The sequence below is a fragment of the Takifugu rubripes genome, chromosome 14 (assembly GCF_901000725.2).
Source record: "Takifugu rubripes chromosome 14, fTakRub1.2, whole genome shotgun sequence".
Taxonomy (NCBI): Eukaryota; Metazoa; Chordata; class Actinopteri; order Tetraodontiformes; family Tetraodontidae; genus Takifugu; species Takifugu rubripes.
Genome location: NC_042298.1, coordinates 530,271 through 550,180, shown reverse-complemented (window position 1 = coordinate 550,180; position 19,910 = coordinate 530,271). Strand labels below are relative to the sequence as shown.

The 19,910-nt window shown below is 45.6% G+C and overlaps 1 protein-coding gene across 1 annotated transcript; it reads left to right on the top strand.

Moving 5' to 3' along the window:
- The first annotated feature begins 3,446 nt into the window (after positions 1-3,446).
- On the top strand, positions 3,447-18,822 carry LOC101070402 (long-chain-fatty-acid--CoA ligase 1-like). Its single transcript, XM_029847293.1, has 21 exons — positions 3,447-3,544; positions 5,122-5,445; positions 6,146-6,260; positions 6,339-6,403; positions 6,587-6,688; positions 7,004-7,103; positions 7,176-7,351; positions 7,493-7,525; positions 7,639-7,690; positions 8,259-8,332; positions 9,943-10,020; positions 10,111-10,245; positions 11,506-11,640; positions 11,807-11,902; positions 13,042-13,114; positions 13,193-13,281; positions 13,349-13,465; positions 13,562-13,705; positions 17,099-17,203; positions 17,719-17,790; positions 18,028-18,822. Exons 2-21 carry the CDS (start codon positions 5,260-5,262, stop codon positions 18,166-18,168), a joined length of 2,088 nt encoding a protein of 695 aa, XP_029703153.1. The 5' UTR covers positions 3,447-3,544; positions 5,122-5,259; the 3' UTR covers positions 18,169-18,822.
- The last annotated feature ends 1,088 nt before the right edge of the window (positions 18,823-19,910 follow it).

The following is a 19,910-nucleotide window of genomic DNA, read 5'->3' as shown; positions in this document are numbered from 1 at the left end:
TGATGCTCTTTAGAAGGTGTTTAAGTCGAGATTTGTGTATATCTGTAGGGTGTCTAGAGCCTGCCATTACTGTATAGACGTCCATTATTAAGCATGCCAAATAACAGAGGTTACTCATGAATGGATGAGGGGTGGAATTAAGGGAATATGACTTCTTCCCAAATGTCTCAACTCATTTTTTCGTTTTCCTTTCATGCTTTTGTCTCTTGTGTAGCATTTGTCAACATATGTGCTCGGTTATTTAGTTCCATGTTGGAATCTAAACATCATCCAGGGTCCAGGCAGAACGTGAGCATCTAAAGAAGAATGACAGGAACCAAGTTCATACCTGTCAACTCAAAGATAAACGAACACATTCACACCTCTGTTGCAGCTTTTTGGTGTGTTTTGATGTTGACGAGCTTAGCTTAGCAAAAATAGACCTCTTGTTAGGGTTAGGGTTAGGGTTTGTGCCAAAGAAGTGAGACAGAGACCCAGAAGACGTCCTTTAAAATGCTGCCCAGAATATATTGAAGATCAAAGGGATCAAAAATGCATCAGCCAATGGCTCTAAATGAAGATGCCCAGAGCAGAAACCTAATGGGAAACCAAAATCCACAAGTTAGTCAACTGGACCAGAAGTCGCCACTGCACCGCCTCTGATCTTTGGACACTCACCAGGCCAACTGGACCTCTCCAGACTTGGGATGAGGCCTTATACTGCTCCCCAATTGTGTTTTTGGAACAATCTCTGTCTGTTCCAGCATCTCCTAAGGACACGAGCCACCAGACGCCTAGCACACAACTTAGCTTTGCTAAATGCACAGGCGTCATTCAAAAGTCAGCATGAGGCGTCACATACAGTAAGTGAATCAGGAGAACATTCAGGTTCTAAACCAAGCAGGAACACACCAGAACATGCTGACATGGATCATAACTGATGATTAAAGTTGAGGAGTCACGGCTAAAACATTAATACACACAGAGCCTGAACTGTTCTGAACCATCTCAGAGCATTTAGCATTGAGTTATTGAACCCCTCAATGTGTATACTGGTGCGTTACTGGTGTGAGACTGGTGTGTTACCATTGTGATACCAGTGCATTACTGGTGTGTTACTGGTGTGAAACCGGTGTGTTACAAATGCGTTACTGGTGTGATACTGGTGCATTACTGGTATTTTACTGGTGTGTTATTGGTGTGATACTGGTGTGATACTGGTGTGTTACTGGTGTGTTAATGCATATATGAAGAGAAAGGACTAGGCGTGACCCCACACAGATACCAGACAGTCGGACTACACGAGTCGTGCCCCCACTACAACGTGCTGCTTTCTTTCACTCAATTAGAAATATAGAAAACCATCAAGACAAACCAAACCAAACTTAACGCCATTGTGCCAAACATAGACAACTTTCTTTTTCTTCTTCGAGTCTACGGATGCACCCCAACTGTGCTAGTGCATAACCACCACCCTGTGGTCAGTGGTGGTAACAGCAATGCCTTACAAAAATCTTAATGATCCAATATTTTGATTTGAAAATCATGTATACACAATAAAACATTTTACTCCACCCCATGGTTCTTACAAATTCCAAAGTATATCTGCTGACCTGGATGTGCTCGTCATTCTTTCGCCCTCTATTTTTGCTTCATATGAACCTCCCAGACTCCCTGGACCCCCCTAGGCCCCCTGGTACCCCTGGACTCCCTGGACCCTCTGGATTACCCTCGCCCCCCAAGGCTGACCCCCCGGGCCTTTCATTTGAATTGTATCTGAGAAAATGACATCTAACCAAAGTGGTAAACGCGTGCTACTTACTGATAAACTCCAACACTGAGCAAGAACCTCGAAGGCCTCGGATCATCTGAAGCAGCTCAAATAGTTCCTACCTATACGGAAGAGCACAGGTCCTTTGAACCATGGAGGTTAGAGTTCCAACAGTGGCGACAGGTCTCTTTGCTCCTGAGCGTTGGACCTGTTCTCAGCTTGAATATTTTCTTTTTGACACTTGACGTGTTCCTCTAAATGACCCTATTTTGTTCCACAGCATCGTGGTTTGCGATCCCCTCTCTTTTGAACCAGCTTCTCCCCGTTCCACCTGTCCCCACCTCCTCCAAGGCTGAGCGTCCTTAGGGGAGGACGTGTCATATATCCTATACGTGACATTATATTAACGCGTTTGTCTTGACTTACAGTACCTGTGTCATGGGGCCCAGCATGATGTCAGTGAGTTGTTTCAATTGTGGCAAGTTATGCCTTATGAGGACAAGGAATATGTTTCTGAATAGAGAGGTGCTCTCCTAAAGAGGCTTGTTACAGCCATCCGGTGGAGAGCACAAACATTCATGTCCTTTCCAAGGCCGGGAAGGCCACATGAGGCATTGGAAGAGCTGCTGGCAGCAAAGGAGACCCCTGACCTGACATGTTCTGCTTCTCATGACTGATGGTCTTTTCATGGTTGATGTGCAGGATTTTTATTTCTTTTGACAGCCACTCATGGAGGTAACGTTTGTAAAAATAACCTCACGTTGAAGTTTAAATAAGGACATGGTGTCCATCGGTCATTTGGCCTTTCAATGGTGTTTCCATGTCAATGGAGATAGATACCACCACATGAGGCTGGATTTCATTGGCCTGATTGTTCCACAGATTCAATCAATCAATCAATCTTTATTTAAATAGTGTGTGTTACAATCAAAATTGAAAAAATTGAAAAACTCCCCTTTAACAGGAAGAAACATTGAGCAGGACCAGGCTCATATAGGGGGGCAGAGAGAGAGGAGAAGGGGAGGACAGGTAGAGGAGAGAATAGGTAGAACATAGAGATGCATTAATAGAACTAGCTGCTGGTATAAGAGTGGGTCTGCAGATTGAGGTCCTGTGGTAGCTGAAGCCCCATAAGAACAGTTGCAAAAGCTGATGAAATATTCCCGTTATTTTTTCAAGAGACATTTAAGTTGAAGATACTGAGAAAACATCTAAAATAAATGCATTGTGCTCCCAGGCCTGATCCTGATTCAAATAATTAAGCTGATGTCATGTACAGTAAAACGAAAAAAAAAATAATGCAAAGGCAATAATGAGAGTAGACAGGCCAAGAAGAAAGGTGCTCCATTTAAGAGCTTCTTTTGCCTAATTCCAAGTTGAATGTGGATGTAAAACAACAGTAACAAATGGATCAAACTCTGGCAGGAAAAACTGGGATGGTCTGTGGCCCTGGCTTGCTAAAAATGAGAGATCTCGATGAATTCCACCTTCCGACACTGTAAAACCAGCGTCCTTATTCTCCAGTGAGTGAGAGACTCAAACCAGCAGATAAGAGTGAAGGTAAGAAACAATAAAAAAAAAACATGAATTAAAGAATCTTAAAGCGGTGGTCACCGTCATCATCGCCTGTCCACCTCATCCTGTACTGGTCAGTTAATGCAGGTCCTCGTTTGACCACGCCCACATTTAGCCCCTCCCCCCCCGCGCACCCTGCCGCCAGCCCCGGGGCTGCTGGGAGACTTGCAGGGCTGCTCGTGCGGCGTGGACCTGAGCGGGGCGAGCTGCTGTTCACAGGTAGGTTTCCCACAAATACACATGCTCTGCCCCTTCACTTCTGCCGAACTGCAGAAGTGAAGGGGCCGAGCGTCGGTGCGACACCCTTCAGAGTGCGGCCCAACTGCAGAAGTTTGAGTTCCTGTTTGACCATGACTTTATGCTGCTGCCGCTGTTTGGTCATCACGACCCTTCTGTGCATGAGCCGTAGCGGCGAAACCAAGTGACCAGCATGTGACCTTTCAACTTTTACTGTTAGTCGCGTCCGATCTGCAGGCTCGGTCCGTCATGGATGACCTTAGGTCCAGTTGGAAGTTACTAAAGTCACTGGCGTGATTATATCGGGTTCCTATCAACCAACCGTGTTGATGTTATCACACAACACAAGTGGTTTTAATCAATAGAGAGAGTAATCAGAGAAACAAGCTGCAGCGGCGGAGGGCAGGTTTCGAGGTGAAAGGTGACTGGCCGCACATTGGCTGGCTGGCAGGAGGACACCCACCCCTCTCTTCACTGGTTTGCTGCTCTGTTGGGACCCTGCCCACCGCGCGCGTGCGCGGGTGCACGCACACACGGAGATGTGTGTATATATATATCTCTATATATACATACAGATTTGTGTGTGTGTGTGTGTGTGTGTGTATATATACATATGTGTGTATATATACCGGTATGTGTCCGTGATTTTGTTTTCTTAAGACGCCAACTGTCTCCTCCAGAAGCCCAATGTGACCTCACTCAGAGGTCACATTGTATGTAGTGGAGGCCAACCAGCTCTGCAGAGACCACGCCCACAGATCACGCCCACCAATCACGCCCTCCTTTCGTAGTACAGAAGCCTGGATCCACATAGAAACTGTACCGTACTCAGCTTCTCTTACACTTTTAACACACACACACACACACACACAACTCACCACCAACACTAACTCTTGTTATCACAAAAATCCAAGAATAAAGCAGTGCATTTAGGAGGGGGCTCAAGAATCACTTTGATCATCCAGACCAGAAGTAAATGAAGCATTTTTGGGACTGCTTTAATTAGGTATTCGGGTAGCAACGGGCTTTTGCTGACTTCATTAGGAGGAAACACATTCCTTATTGTGTTACTGTCGATGGCCAACAGTGGACATCGGCTCACATTAGCACTATACTCTTTACAAGTCAAACAAAAACATTTCTAAAGTAGCAAACCTGAACATCTCTGAGGGCTACCACAATTTAAAGAGAATACAGAGTCTCCTAGTGTGAGAGCACAACATCACTACACTACAAAATATATCAAATCATAAAAATGGGGTTCTTTTAGCACAATGCATCATTTTTGTGTGTGAGTGTGTTAGTTCAACTCTTCAGAAGGTTGAAAATGCCTCTTCATTTGGAGGGATTTTTAAATGTCCTCTTTAAAGGTGGGCCATTATGTGTAGTGAGGGCAGCTCTGCGGCAGGAACTCTGTCTCCTGGTCTTGAGGGTTCTTCCTACAATAATCTGCTTTGTGGCCGTCACAGCTCCGGCTTTAGCCTCTGTACTTGTAAATGATTCTGTTTGGAGTATTTGAGAGAGTTGAGTATTAAATTTTGTTCTTTGGTTTCATTTAGGCTTCCAATCCCACCATCTACACACACTCCTTCCTGTCATCAAGCCCTGTGAAGGTCCCCTGAGGGTGACTGGAGTCCTCCAGGACACACCTGTCCCTGCACCTTCTTTTCCATCGGCGAAGCAGCATCATTTGGAGGATGGACTTTGTGTGTCGTCTGGGCTTGCCAAGCCTGGACAGTGTCAGCCAGTACATCAGGAGCATCTCCACTCCCGTGTGGGTAGGGACAGGGGTGGTGGCGGCTGCTACAACCTACCTCCTGACGAGCCGACCCACTGCCCCACCACCCATCTGTGACCTGAACCTGCAGTCCATTGAGATCCCTGTAAGTTTAAGTCTGGGAGAGAGGTGAGGTTTTTTCAAGCTGTGGACATCAACATGTCCTACACACGCTTGCTTCCTCTAGAATTTGACCTCAAGTCATTGACCCAGGACCTACTGACTGGCTGCTCTATCAGGTTTCTGGAGGACTTGATTAGAAACGTTCAGCTTTATAGATTCAAGTATCAATTTCTTCTATCTTACACGTCTAGCTTCAATGTTGGAAAATCCATTTCGTTTCTGAAGAAATATGTGTCCTTGTACCTGTTAAGAAATGTTTCTTATCACCGTCTGGGACCTTCTAACCAGTGTTTGCACTCTGGATCCCATTCGATCCGTAGGTAGGTAATCACCTAGAGGCCACCATATATGCAGAAAAGGCTCATCTTCCCCTTTAATTTGGATCCATAGCACAAACTCTACATATTACTTTGTACCACCAGGTTTCTGACCAAATGTAAAGGTTCATTGAGTTGATCTTCATTACGTTGAGCTTTGTGAGTTCCTCTAGTCATCCAAATGGGACCCAAGACTCAAGTGGGTCCTGAATAGGATTGAGCATCCGAAGGGGAACGTTCTTTTTTTAAAAGTTCTACCAAGAAATTTGACAAATGGGTTCTGCTGTGGGAAGTATGCTAACGTGCCTTCGTTGTTCCCGTCAGTAATTACCTGCTGTTCCACTAAATATGCTCCTTGTTTTCCAGGGTGGAGAGTTGGCTCGGAAGTCAGTTCTGCAAAAGGGAGACGCTTATTTAAAATGTTACTATGATGATGCCAAAACCATGTATGAGAGTTTCCTCAGAGGATGCAGAGTCTCCAGTACGTAGATCCCCCAGCAGGCACGTGGCTGTGTTGATGAAGGAAGGCTTGACTCATGAGTATGACTGTCACCTCCAGATGATGGTCCCTGTCTGGGCTCAAGAAAACCAAAGCAGTCGTACGAATGGCTGTCCTACAGTCAGGTAAGGGTCCCCAGGAACCGCTGAGCCAGCAAAATGCTCGGCCGTCCCTCTGGCAGGGGCACACAGAGGAGAAACTCCAGTTAAGGAGAAATGGAAAATGTTTGTCTTTTAAAAGCTGGATAAAGCTTAAAATGCTCATCAGAGGCGTGTGTGTGTGTCTGTCTGTGTGTGTGTGTGTTCCAGGTGAAGGAGCGTGCAGAGAATCTCGGTTCAGCGTTTCTTCACAAAGGTCACTCCAAGAGCAACCGCCCCCACATCGGCATCTTCTCCCAGAACAGACCAGAGGTATCTTCTCCCCTCAGTGTGTCTACAGAAATGAGCCAGCAGGCAGCAGCGTCTCCACAATGGTTCCGGTGCCAGTGGGCCTGAATTGGATGGTGGATGCTGCAGAAGGCCTGAAATGAGCTCCTGTTAGCAGATGTTAGCAGATGTTTTTGGTTTGTCTAATATGTCATCCAGTGATGTTAGGAGCAGTCCCACCCCGTCAGAGGAGAAATGGAAGTAGGAGCAGGAGCGCTGCCTGCATCCATCCTCCTGCTCCACCACAACCACAGGAAGGATCTGCTGCAAGAAGTCATGCTAGCCTGTTTGTGTGTGCAGTGGACCCTCGGGGAACTTGCCTGTTACACTTACTCTCTGGTCTCGGTTCCGTTGTACGACACTCTGGGAACCGAAGCTATCGTCTACATCATCGAGAAAGGTAGAGCTGCAGGACTGCACAGCCGGCCAGCTCTGTGAGGACACGTGAACTGATGTGTGCATATTTCTACAGCTTCCATCTCAACCATCATGTGTGATGTGGGCAGCAAGGTTGAGTTAATACTGAGCTCCTTGGAGGGCAGGAAGCACCCAGTCCGAAACATCGTGTTGATGGAGAAGCCCCCGGTGGAGCTCATCACCCGAGCAGAACAGTGTGGAATCGATGTGACGAGCATGGAGGGGATGGAGGTCAGCAGCCTCTTTGGGTTTAGAGGGGGGTGGATAATTTTGGGTGGGGGGGGGGGGTGGATAGATGGATGCATGCATGCATGCATGGATGCAGCAGCTGCCTGACTGTCTCTGACTGCCCCCTCTGTCTCTCTTGTGCAGGCTCTGGGGAAGGCCCACCATCAGGAACCAGTGGTGAGTGACCTGCAGCAGGATCCCTGAGGAAGCGCTGCTGCTGCTGCTGATGATGATGATGATGATGATGATGATGATGATGATGATGATGTTTCTTCCACTCTTCCCACCAGCCTCCACAGCCCGAGGACATGGCTGTCATCTGCTTCACCAGTGGAACCACAGGTCTCTGTCTCTTCTTTCTTTCTGGGACCACATTCATAAATGACAGAAAAACAAGGTTTCTCTTCTTTTTCTGTAATAATCTGCTGAGACGTCACCAAAATCTTGATGAGTTGGAGCGTTGTGAGGAGGACCAGCGTCACCGTGATGCTGGTTCCCCGTTAAGGACCTCAGCATTCCCTCAGCTTTGCTTTTCATCAACTCGCTCTATCATTACATGCTGAGATCTTTAGGACTCCTTCCTGGTGTCCAACCTCTGCTTTAAGGTCTGCTTCAATCAGTGAGCTAACATCATAGTGGCCCGGTTGCCATGGAGACGAGGTCTTACTCTCAGGTTTTATCAGTTTCAATTAAACTAGTTTTGAGAGCATGTCTGAAGGAAAGCCTTTATTTTACCTGTTGACTTAAAACCTCAGAAAACACCTCACAGGTAAAAGAGTGGTGTGTGTGTGTGTGTGTGTGTGTGTGTGTGTGTGTGTGTGTGTGTGTGTGTGTGTGTGTGTGTGTGTGTGTGTGTGTGTGTGTGTGTGTGTGTGTGTGTGTGTGTGTGTGTGTGTGTGTGTTTTTTCAGGGAATCCGAAGGGAGCCAGGTTGACCCATGAGAACATTGTCTCCAACTGTTCAGGTGTCATTAAAACCACAGAGGTTAGTAGTAGTTGTTCTTTTTCATTTGAACCTGATCATTTCTGAGGATTAATCTCATGCCACATTTTGAGCTGTTCATTTTTCCCACATTTCCTCCAGAAGTTTTTATTGATTCAGCAATGCTGACAAACTGTCCAGCTGCAGGTTTCTGTGTTAATGGCTGCAAGAGAAAATGTCTTTAGCCTCAAACAGTTGGGCAAATTGGTTGGACTCACTCAAGCCTCATGAGCCAGCTCTTGATGGGCCGGGGCTGGGCTGGGGGCCTGTGCTGACATCTGGCTACACCTGCTAACATCTACCTACGCATGCTAGCACCTAGCTATGCCTGCTAACATCTGGCTACACCTGCTAACATCTGGCTACACCTGTTAGCATCTAGCTGCACTTGCTAACATTTAGGTATGCCTTCTAGCATCTGGCTACACGTGCTAAAATCTGGCTATGCCTGCTAACATCTGGCTATGCCTGCTAGCATCTGGCTACACCTGCTATCATCTGGCTATGCCTGCTAATATCCAGCTACGCTTGCTAAAATCTAGCTATGCCTGCTAGCACTTGGCTACGCCTGCTAACATCTGGCTACGCCTGCGAACATCTAGCTACACCTGCTAGCATGAGTGAGCTATAGGTGTGTGGGTATGAGAAGGAGAGGCAACACCCACGTACTGGGCAGAGGACAAGTGTGATGCTTCAGGCAGGGATGCCTTGATGAGCCTTAGACTTTCACTATATTCATTCATAGAAATGGGTTTTTTATTTCAGTTTGTAGTGTTTAGTGTTAGGCTTTGCACAAAGTCTTATTTCTAGCTGATGTGTGTTTGTGGAAGTGTCTCTATTGTTACTGTGAGAGCAAGAATGAGGATCAGTGCACTGATCGTTGCATCAGTCTGGTCTAGAGTAAGAAGTGGTATTTTCCTGTAACCGCCAGGGGGCAGCAGTGAGCCAAGGACCGAGCTCTTATGTGAAAAAGCCATTATGATCAAATATATAAGGACTAACGTACTTGAATTGATGTTGGGTGTTGTTCTTTGATGTTTATTTGATCATTATTTCTTTCCATATTTGTTCTTTGTAACTTCTTTTTTTGCTTTTTAAGGTTTTTCTTTAATTTTTGTTTTTCTTTAATTTTCTTAACTCCCCCCTCTTCAAAAAAGCCTGAAACTAAATTGACCAAATTGACTAAATTGCTGATTTCCTGTTGATTTAAGAACGTTTCGTTATAAGTGGTATTATGGCGCCACTTAGCGGCCATTTCTCAATACTACGTGGTGCTTGACGTCAGCTGGAACCGTCAGTTAGAATGGTTCAACTTTGACCCAGTACACTTTAGTTCCAGTGACCTCTAGAGGCAGGTGGGATACAGGACACTTTGATCTACCGGTACTTCTGCCATTTAGTGACGTTTGGAAGTGTGAAAGGGTGACAAATAGTCTATATAAGTCATTAATAAGTGAGCCTCTGAAACGACTTTATGAGTCAGGATAAGTGTGTGTAAAGTCTTGTGATACTTTTATGTGTTCATTTGATACTTGAGCACATTTGTTGCTTCCAAACTGCTTTTCAGGGATCAGAAGTGATCATTTTCAGCCCTGCTGTTGTTGTCTCCACAGGTGTCCTGTCCTTTCCACTCCAGTGACACACACATGTCATACTTGCCTTTGGCTCACATGTTTGAGAGAGTTGTTCAGGTACTGTGCAGCTTTCCTGTGACGGCTCATTATTGCAACACTTTATTTCACCTGGGTTCTCAGCAGCATTGTTGATGCCCTTCATGCCAGGGGGTGGTACTGGTGCATGGCGCCAGGATCGGCTTCTTCCAAGGTGACATCCGCTCCCTCTCCGATGACCTGTGCACGCTGAAGCCAACGGTGTTCCCTGTGGTTCCCAGACTGCTTAACAGAATACATGACAGGGTAACTCTGACCCCCCCCCCCCCCCCCCACACACACACACATCCATATATACCTACTGTATCTAGATTTGACTCATTTATCCAAAACAGGTAAATGACATGTATGAACAAGCAGCGCAGAATTGATTCTAGACAATTATTCTGTTATGATTAACAGTTATTTATCTCCTCCTTCCTTTTTCAGCACTCCTATTTCTATATACATGCAAGCATATGTAAAAATATATACATATACCAACGTGTGGGTTAACGTGCACATTTCTTAATTGTGCCGGCAAAAGATTCTATTCTATTCTATTCTATTTTAAAAGCTGAATCAGAACTAACTAAATATATATATCAATATACTCAATTTCTATGTAATTGGTGACGATCACAAACCCTCATTCCCGGACGGGTGTTTGAACTGGTTTGGGTTGGGACAGTCCTTGTGCCCCCCCCTGAATTTCCTCTACTGACCCTCTCGTGCACCCATTTTGAGCTCTTCTTGAACATTTGTAATATTTTGGAGAGTTGTGAGATCGGTGTGTACTTTGTGTCCAGGTGTTTGTTCAATCAATCAATCAATCTTAATTTATATAGCGTCTTATACAATCAAAATTGTTTCAAGGCGCTTTCCAGAATCCCAGGGCCTGACCCCAGACAAGCAACAGTGGCAAGGAAAAACTCCCCTTTAACAGGAAGAAACCTTGAGCAGGACCAGGCTCATGTAGGGGGACCCTCCTGCTGATGGCCGGCTGGGTAAAGAGAGAGGAGAAGGGGGAGGACAGGTAGAGGATAGGATAGGTAGGAGAGGAGAGGAGAGGGGTAGAGGAGAGGAGAAGTAGAGTGAAGGGGAGGTAGAGGAGAGGAGAAGGAGGAGGAGGGGAAAGAGGAGAGGAAAGGAGAGGAAGAGGAAAAGGAGAAGGAGGGGGAGAGGAGAGGAGAGGCACAGAGCACAGAAACACACACAAAAAATATGATGTACAATCACTTCAGCGGGGCCGGAGGTCATTATGCAGCTCCGAGGGCGGCAATATCTGTAAATGAATAGAGGTGGGGGGGGGGGGAGCAGAAAAACTACACAAGAATCAGCATAACTAGTCTGCTTGATGAGGAGAGGAAAGGAGAGGAGAGGAGAGGAAACCATGACCCAGTGGAGTGACAGAGGCCTGTGTGTGTGTGTGTGTGTGTGTGTGTGTGTGTGTGTGTGTGTGTGTGTGTGTGTGTGTGTGTGTGTGTGTGTGTGTGTGTGTGTGTGTGTGTGTGTGTGTGTGTGTAGATATTTGGTCAGGCGAACTCGGCTGTGAAGCGATGGCTGCTGGGCTTTGCCTTCAGGAGGAAGGAGGCAGAGTTAAGGAGAGGGATTGTGAGGCGAAACAGCATCTGGGATCAAATGATCTTCAGGAAGGTCCAGGTAAGGAAAACACCATATTCCGTATTTCCTATTGGGAGTAGGAATTTCTAACAAGGTATCAACAGATTTTCTTTCTTTTCTTCCGGGGAGGGTGTTACAATATTCAGACAACTGACTAAACTAAATGGTGCTGGACCGTGTTGCTGTGTTGTTGTTCCCCCCACAGGCCAGCCTTGGTGGGCGTGTGCGTCTCATCATAACAGGAGCTGCTCCCATCTCTCCAGATGTCCTCACCTTCCTCAGAGTGGCCATGGGCTGTCAGGTGCACCTCTAACTTGTCCCTGTTTCTGATATGCTTTTCATACTGTTACTACAACTGTTCTTTACCTCACATGATTGCGTTTACTCTAACTGCTGTTAATATTGTCACTAATGAGATGATCAAAAAACAGTCACAAAGAAGAATAATTAAGGTGCAAGCAGCAATAATGGACCCTCATGATCTTTTGACTCCTTGTCCCCGTGACCCTGGGACCCAGAGGTCTAGCCTTACGGTGTCCCTGCACAGTGGACCCAACAATACCAAAGCCAATAATACCAATAACAAACTACTAATAATTAAAGCCACATGCAGCCTTGAACCAACCCTTTGTCTGCCTCCCTCTGCTCGCCTGTGACCCTCATACCCCTCATACCCAAACACTCCTCATACCCCTCACACCCCTCATACCCAAGCACCCCTCACACCCCTCATACCCCTCACACCGTCACACATCACACCCCTCACACCCCTCATACCCCTCAGACCGTCACACATCACACCCCTCACACTGTCACACATCACACCCCTCATACCCCTCACACCCCTCACACATCACACCCCTCAGACCCCTCACACCCCTCAGACCCCTCATACCCCTCACACCCCTTATACCCAAACACCCCTCATACCCCTCACACCCTCAGACCCCTCACAACCCTCATACCCCCATACCCAAACACCCCTCATACCCCTCACACCCCTCATAGCCAAGCACTCCTCACACCCCTCATACCCTCACACCCTCAGACCCCTTTCACCCCTTTCACCGTCATACCCCTCACACCCTCACACTGTCACACCCCTCACACCCTCACACCGTCACACCCCTCATACCCTCACACCCCTCATTTCCCTCATACCCCTCACACCCCTCATACCCCTCACACCCCTCATACCCCTCACACCGTCACACCCCTCATACCCCTCACCCCTCATACCCCTCATACCCCTCACACCCCCACACCCCTCATACCCCTCATACCCAAACACCCCTCACACCCCTCATACCCCTCATACTCAAGCACCCCTCACACCCCTAATACAGTAAACATTACAATTGCATTTGTGTCCGTGCTGGCTTGACCGTGCTCATTGCTCGGGCCCTAATTAGAAGCAATAAAAGGACGTGTGTTTGTCAGTTTTATGAAGGTTATGGGCAGACAGAGTGTACTGCTGGTTGTACAATGACCCTGGCAGGTGACTGGACAGCAGGTAAGATTCCGTTTCCTTATTGAGTGTGTTGTTGCCTCTCGGATCTCCTGGAACTGAACACACATGTTACATTCTCAGGGCATGTGGGACCTCCTCTGCCTTGTAATGCCATTAAACTGGTTGACGTGGCTGAGATGAACTATCTGGCTGTTAATGGCGAGGGAGAGGTGAGGACCAACAACACTTTTATGCACTGTATATTTTTTTCTAACGCATATGTATTTGGTGTTCCAGGTGTGTGTGAGCGGTCCCAATGTGTTCCAAGGCTATCTCCATGACCCTGAGAAGACTGCTGAGGCTATTGATGCTCATGGGTGGCTCCACACTGGAGACATTGGGAAGTGGCTGCCAGTGCGTAACAATAATCCTGTTGGTTGTACCTGTGATGGATTAGTGAAGTCAAGAATTTGCACAAACATGTAGCATGTGTGCATGCTTGTCTGGCAGAATGGGACGCTGAAGATCATTGATAGGAAGAAGCATATCTTTAAGCTGGCACAGGGCGAGTACATCGCCCCTGAAAAGATAGAGAACATCTACGCGAGGAGCAGTGCTGTGGCTCAGATCTACGTCCATGGCGACAGTCTGCAGGTTGGTGAATGCAACGTGACGAGCAATGTTCCTCTTACCGTTTCCACCTTTTCAATTTTGATGCTGGTTTCTTGTTTCACCTGATGCCTCTGTTACCATTGGAAATCAATTTGTTCCACTTTGTACAAATAACAGTGAAATGATTAGGAATTGTGATCAAAGCACAAATTCTGTGTTTTAGCTTCACTGTCGGTTGCTCATAATACGAACAACAAAATAACATTGAAATATGAAGAACTAATGACAAATTTACAACAAGCACATTTACAAAGCTTTCAAGAAATATAACTCAGTTGATTCTACTTCAGGAAATATTGGCGTTGAGTGTCAAGGCATCGATTTCTTGAGGTCATTTGATCAGAATAACCTTTAAGCTGCAGTGAGCCATCTGATTGGCTATGTGGAATTCCTGACTTTGGAGATGCTCCATCTCCCACAGGATGTTTGGATCATGAATTTGGCTCCACTCAGGAGGTGGCACACGTTGTTCCATCCTCCAGATTCTTCTCTTCTGCTTTAAATTATGTGACTGGATGTCTTTCTGGTGACTTAGAGACGTTTGGAGTCTGATTAGCTTCTTCATTTCAGTTGTATTCAGCGAAACCTCTGATCTCGCCTCAGGATGCACCAATATTGCTTTTTGAGACCAAATACTGACAGTTACCAACACCGAGTTCAGATACATGTACTTAAAAATGAAACATATAGTGATCAATATATGTTGATCATACAGAAAAGTTTACGAAGCAGGGACAAATGGTATCGCTCTGTAGTTTATTTTATTTTCTAAGTTGTCATTGCTGCTGCCTCGTTTCCCACCACTGTATCTCCAACAGTGTGGCAGCGAGGGGGCTGAGCCTTGACCATGAAACGCTAGCCCAGGACAACAGTCCCCCCTACCTACTCTCTACTTAGCCGTTGCTAGCAAATGACTTGTCTTGAGTGTCATCAGAGCCCTTGACTCAACTGCTTGTATTAAAAGAGCTGATTCTTTCTTGAGAATTCTTTTTTGAATTAATTGCTTTTATTCAAATATCTCCACAATGCTGACATGGTGCCACCTCCCCCTGCTCAATACAAAGATGGATGTTATGGCGCTGTAATGTGGTTTGGCTGTCGTACCAGGGCACACTAATGATTACAGGTATCAGTATGAAATACTGGAATACAGCACTGGCCTCTTTGTCCTGGATGAGCGTTCCCTGACAGTTCCCTTATGCCTTCTTCCAGTCTTCCAAAGACTGTGCTCTTTTGCTCTTGTCAGTCTTCAGGTCCAGCACCCTGAAATCACTTTCTCACTGTTGATGCTGACACTGGTGTTCAACATGCACTATTTAGTGCAGCTGCCAGTTAAAGGGTGGTTAGATGTCTTGTTAGATGTGTGAAACTCTCATTCGCACAGTTGTGCTCCGGGGCCTTTCTGTGTAGTAGTTAGCAGCATGGCAGGAAAGGTTCCTGCACAGCCTTCCATAAACACAAGATGTTTCTGTCTTTCTGGCCTTTTTGAGTCCAACAACAAGCAACTGTTTCTGATGTCTAAACTAAGGAGTGCTCCCTTTGTGCTCCCTTTTAGCACATCACTTTTCAGCTGTGCTACACAGTTGCTGAAACTGGGCCTCTATGCAAAAATTTCCCTCATTCTTTACGATGATCATAATAATTCACTGATTTTCTGAATTTGTTTTGAATGGCATGAACTGTAATGCAAAATGTTTGAGTGGTTGTGTATACCGGTAATTTAAATATTCAGATATTAATCCCATAAATGTGTTATTCTTAGAATACTGACTAATGATCACCAAATTCATAGCATCCTTGTGGGGTTGCTATTTTAAAGTATACTTCTCAAGCCTCTTAGAGATTTCCTTGAATCTGAATTAAAATCCATCCACAACTCATGGACAACATGTTATATTTTGTAAGTATAAGGCCTTCACAGAGCAATATTCGCATTGTTTAAGAGATTAAGAACTTTCTTAGAGAAAGTTGAAACCCCTTCCTTACATATAAGGATAAGGAAGAACCTTATTGCCAAGTATGTTTTTACACATACAAGTAATTTGACTTGGTGTTTGTTGCTTGCAGTGCAGACAAAATAACAATAAAACAGTAAAATAAGGATAAAGATATGGGAAAATAAAAATAGGCATATTTACAATACAAATAAGCATATTTAAAGTCCAGTATAAGGAAGTGAAAAGTGTCTTGTGCAGGGTGATGGTGGTGTGGTGGAGGAGAGTGCATGGTGCTGCTATATTGCAGTGGCCCCATAGAGTCTCTTACTCGGGGCGGGGGCAATATCTGTGGGGGTCCTGGGCCTTGTTGAGGAGGTCTGACACGGTGGGAAAGAAGCTGTTTCGCTGGCGAGAAGTTCTGGGTTAGGGTTAGTCTCAGTCTTCTGCCAGATGCGAGTGGCTCTAAAAGTTTAAATCCAGGGTGGGAGGGGTCCGCCACAATCCTGCCTGCACGCCTCAGGGTCCTGGTGGTGTACAGGTCCTGAAGGGGGGGCAGGTAGCATCCAATCACCCTCTCTGCAGATCAGATGACACGCTGCAGTCTGCCTTTGTCCTTGGCAGTAGCTGATGGAGGAGGTGAGGATGGACTCAATGATGGCAGTGTAGAAGTGCACCATCATTGTCTTTGGTAGGTTGAATTTCTTCAGCTGCCACAGGAAGTACCGGTACATCCTCTGTTGAGCTCTTTTGATAACAGAGCTGATGTTCAGCTTCGACTTAAGGTCCCGGGAGATGAGGGTGCCCAGGAAGTGGTAGGACTCCACAGTGTTGACTGGGGTGTGTGATGGCTGTAAGTGGGGCTGAGTTCTTCCTAAAGTCCACTACCATCTCCACTGTCTTATCTGCGTTAAGCAGCAGATTGTTTTCTGCGCACCAGTTCGCCAGGTTATCAATCTCCAGCCTATAAGCAGACTCATCCCCTCTGGAGATGAGCCTGATGAGGGTGGTGCCATCCACAAACTTCAGGGGCTTGACGGACTGGTGATTAGAAGTGCAGCTGTTGTATACATGGAGAATAGCAGAGGGAAGAGAACACAGCCTTGCGGGGAACCAGTGCTGATGATCAGAGAGTCCGAGGTGTGCTTCCCCAGCCTCACATGTTGCCTCCTGTCAGACAGGAAGTCTGTGATCCACCTGTGGGTGGAGTTGGGTACGCTCAGCCAGGAGAGCTTGACTTGTAAGGGGTGGTAAGATGGTGTTAAATGCGGAGCTGAAGTCCACAAACAGGATTCTGGCATAGGTTCCTGCAGAGTCCAGGTGCTACATCAACTGTTGAAACTTAGTGTTCGTTGGTAACCCACTGTAGTGGTGCTTACATTTTCGTTTTCCAAATAGTTCAGTTATTCAGCATTATTTTTTTTTGACATCATCATCGTAGGCATTCTTGGTGGCGGTGGTGGTTCCAGACCCTGACTTCCTGTGTGGCTGGGCAAAGATGACTCTTGGTTTACAAGGCAGCTATGAGGAACTGTGTTCTAAAGAGGTAACGCTTTTCCCTTTCAGTTCTCTCTGCCTGTTCTCTCCTCCACCTGTCCTCCCCCTTCTCCTCCCCCCTTCTTCTCTCTCTACCGAGCCGGCCATCAGCAGGAGGGCCCCCCTACATGAGTCCTGCTCAAGGTTTCTTCCTGTTAAAGGGGAGTTTTTCCTTGCCACTGTTACTTGTTGGGGATCAGGCCCTGGGATGGATGGATGGATGGATGGATGGATGGATGGATGGATGGATGGATGGATGATGGATGGATGGAAAGCTGGTTACACAACACAATCATAACATAATAGTTTTAGTTGAAGCTGCTGAAAGACTACAGTGATATGTGCTGATCTACAAGTTATTTCACCCTTTATTTTGCTTCTCTTTCTGTTCTCCCTAGCTTTTCGGGCATTTTATATCATATAGTTTTATAAAACGGTCATTGTTGAGGTGTTATGTGATTTTTAGCCAAAATGTTTTTGCCAAAGTGCCAAAGGCAGATTTTTTTCTTTTTTTTGTCTGCACAGAAAGTGAAAGCAGCCATCTTGGAGGACATGATCCGACTGGGTATGGAAGGTGGGCTTAAAACATTCGAGCAGGTACACCGTCATTTCCTTTTTTAGATTATTAAAATTATTAGGTTTATTGATTGGGCTTTTGAAGGCAGCTTGCTGACCCGAGGAATTATGTCAGGAAATGTTCCGGACCTCTGATCATTTCCTTAAATGTTTTTGGCCATAGGACTTGTATTGGTGCAGCAGGTGTATTTGTGCAGTGTAGCAACACAGCCCATCCCAGTCAATAAACATGTTGCTTTCATGTATTTGCCTTTTAAGGTGAAGGCCATCTTTATCCACCCAGAGCTCTTCTCGGTTGAAAACGGCTTGCTCACTCCGACCCTGAAGGCCAAGAGGAATGAATTACGACAAATTTTCCGACCCCAGTTAGACCAGCTATACGCTGGCATCAAGCTGTAGGAGGCCACGTGAATACAAATGAGAGAAATGCAGATGCACTCAGTACCTACAGATCAGCCCATTTTACCTGTAACAAGCGTGACTGAATGTGTTGAGTGATCCAGGAGCCTAACGTGGAGGGTTATGGTCTCCATAGCTTTCTGCCGAAGCGCATGGGCTTTACAATCTAAGTGATCTTGCGCTGCTCGTGATCAACTCTGCTAGATATCGGTTCAATATTTTGACCACTGCAACCTTTCATTGACACTGAGCACAAACGACATGGTCGTGAACGATGCTAATAACCCAAAAATCTCTTTGTGTGCCAGCATTTTAATATTTCATTGTCTGAGAGTTTGTATTTGTCTGCCAGGTGTGGTGTTTATTTTAATTTAATTCAAATGAATGGAATTGGTAAATGAAGCCATATGAAAGAGATGCACTCCATACAAAACAGCTGTTCACAGGGAATTCAGGTGCTAAATAAATGATTTTATTTATAATAGCGTTATATTGGTAAAAGAGGTATTTCTGATCTATTTAACTATGAATATTTCATTCTAAATTAAAACACAAATCTCTTCAATGTCTGATATTTTATCTAGTGTTTTCACATCAAATTGTTCAGTGAAATTTCAATAAGCAATGATTAAAAGTCCATTTTGTTTCTCCTGATCTGTGCAGTCTTTCACTTCAGTTTTAATTGTTGATAAATTGATAATTATTGGTAAATTGATTTAATTGCGCACCAGAGTCACCACTCTCTATGCAAACCCACGCTATGCAGAGGTCCCCACAACCACCACCTTTGGTGTTCTCCAGGCAGGACGGATCTTTAACGACCACGTGTCCTGGATGTCAAGAGTGGGACACAGATGCAACACAAAGGATCTCATTCATGAAATGTTACTAAATTAGCAAACAGATTTGCACATAAAAGCTGACTCCACTAAAAACCTGCTGTGGGTTCAGGAGCAGGTGAAACTGTGTTGGGGAAACTCGAATCTGATTGTGAGTACCGGTAGATCATGAATAACAAACGATTGGAAAATTGACAATGTGCTGGCGCTAATCGGCTATTTGAATAAATCACCGCCCATTAATTGATAATGAGCACCATAAAAGGAGGTGGGCGTTGATGCGTCTAGTTTACCTGTCAGTCATGGCACAAACAAAACCAGAGAGAGAACAAAAGGTTATTTAGAGCAAAGGCGAGTTAAAAAACCCCACTTTTTATATCATGGATTAGCAGTGGTGTGATGGGGACAGACAAATCAGAAACCTGGAAGGAGGTAAGAGACACAGTAAATGTGGTCTCCGCCATCCCCAGAACCATGCCTGAGAAAGTGTTTTAATATAAAAACAGGATAGAAATGTATTTGTGCACTGAAAAAACTCCCCTTTAACAGGAAGAAACCTTGAGCAGGAAGAGGCTCATATAGGGGGACCCTCCTGCTGATCCAGCCTGGGCCTATAGCAGCATAACTAAGATGTTAACCTAATAACTAGACAACCCCCTATGGACTAACTTTTCAGCATCATGCCACGTTAGTAGCTTCCTGATGATTGCGACGTTTCTCAGGTGAAAAGACTAGAGACTATTTTAATGTGTGAGTTAAAGGACAGGTTTTGGTCAAATGTTATTCCAAGATTCCTCACAGAGAGACTAGATGCTAAGGAGATATCATCTAGAGTGATCATGTGATCTAATCTATCATGACCTCAGTTTTTCCTGAGTTAAGGAGGAGGAAATTTGAAGACAT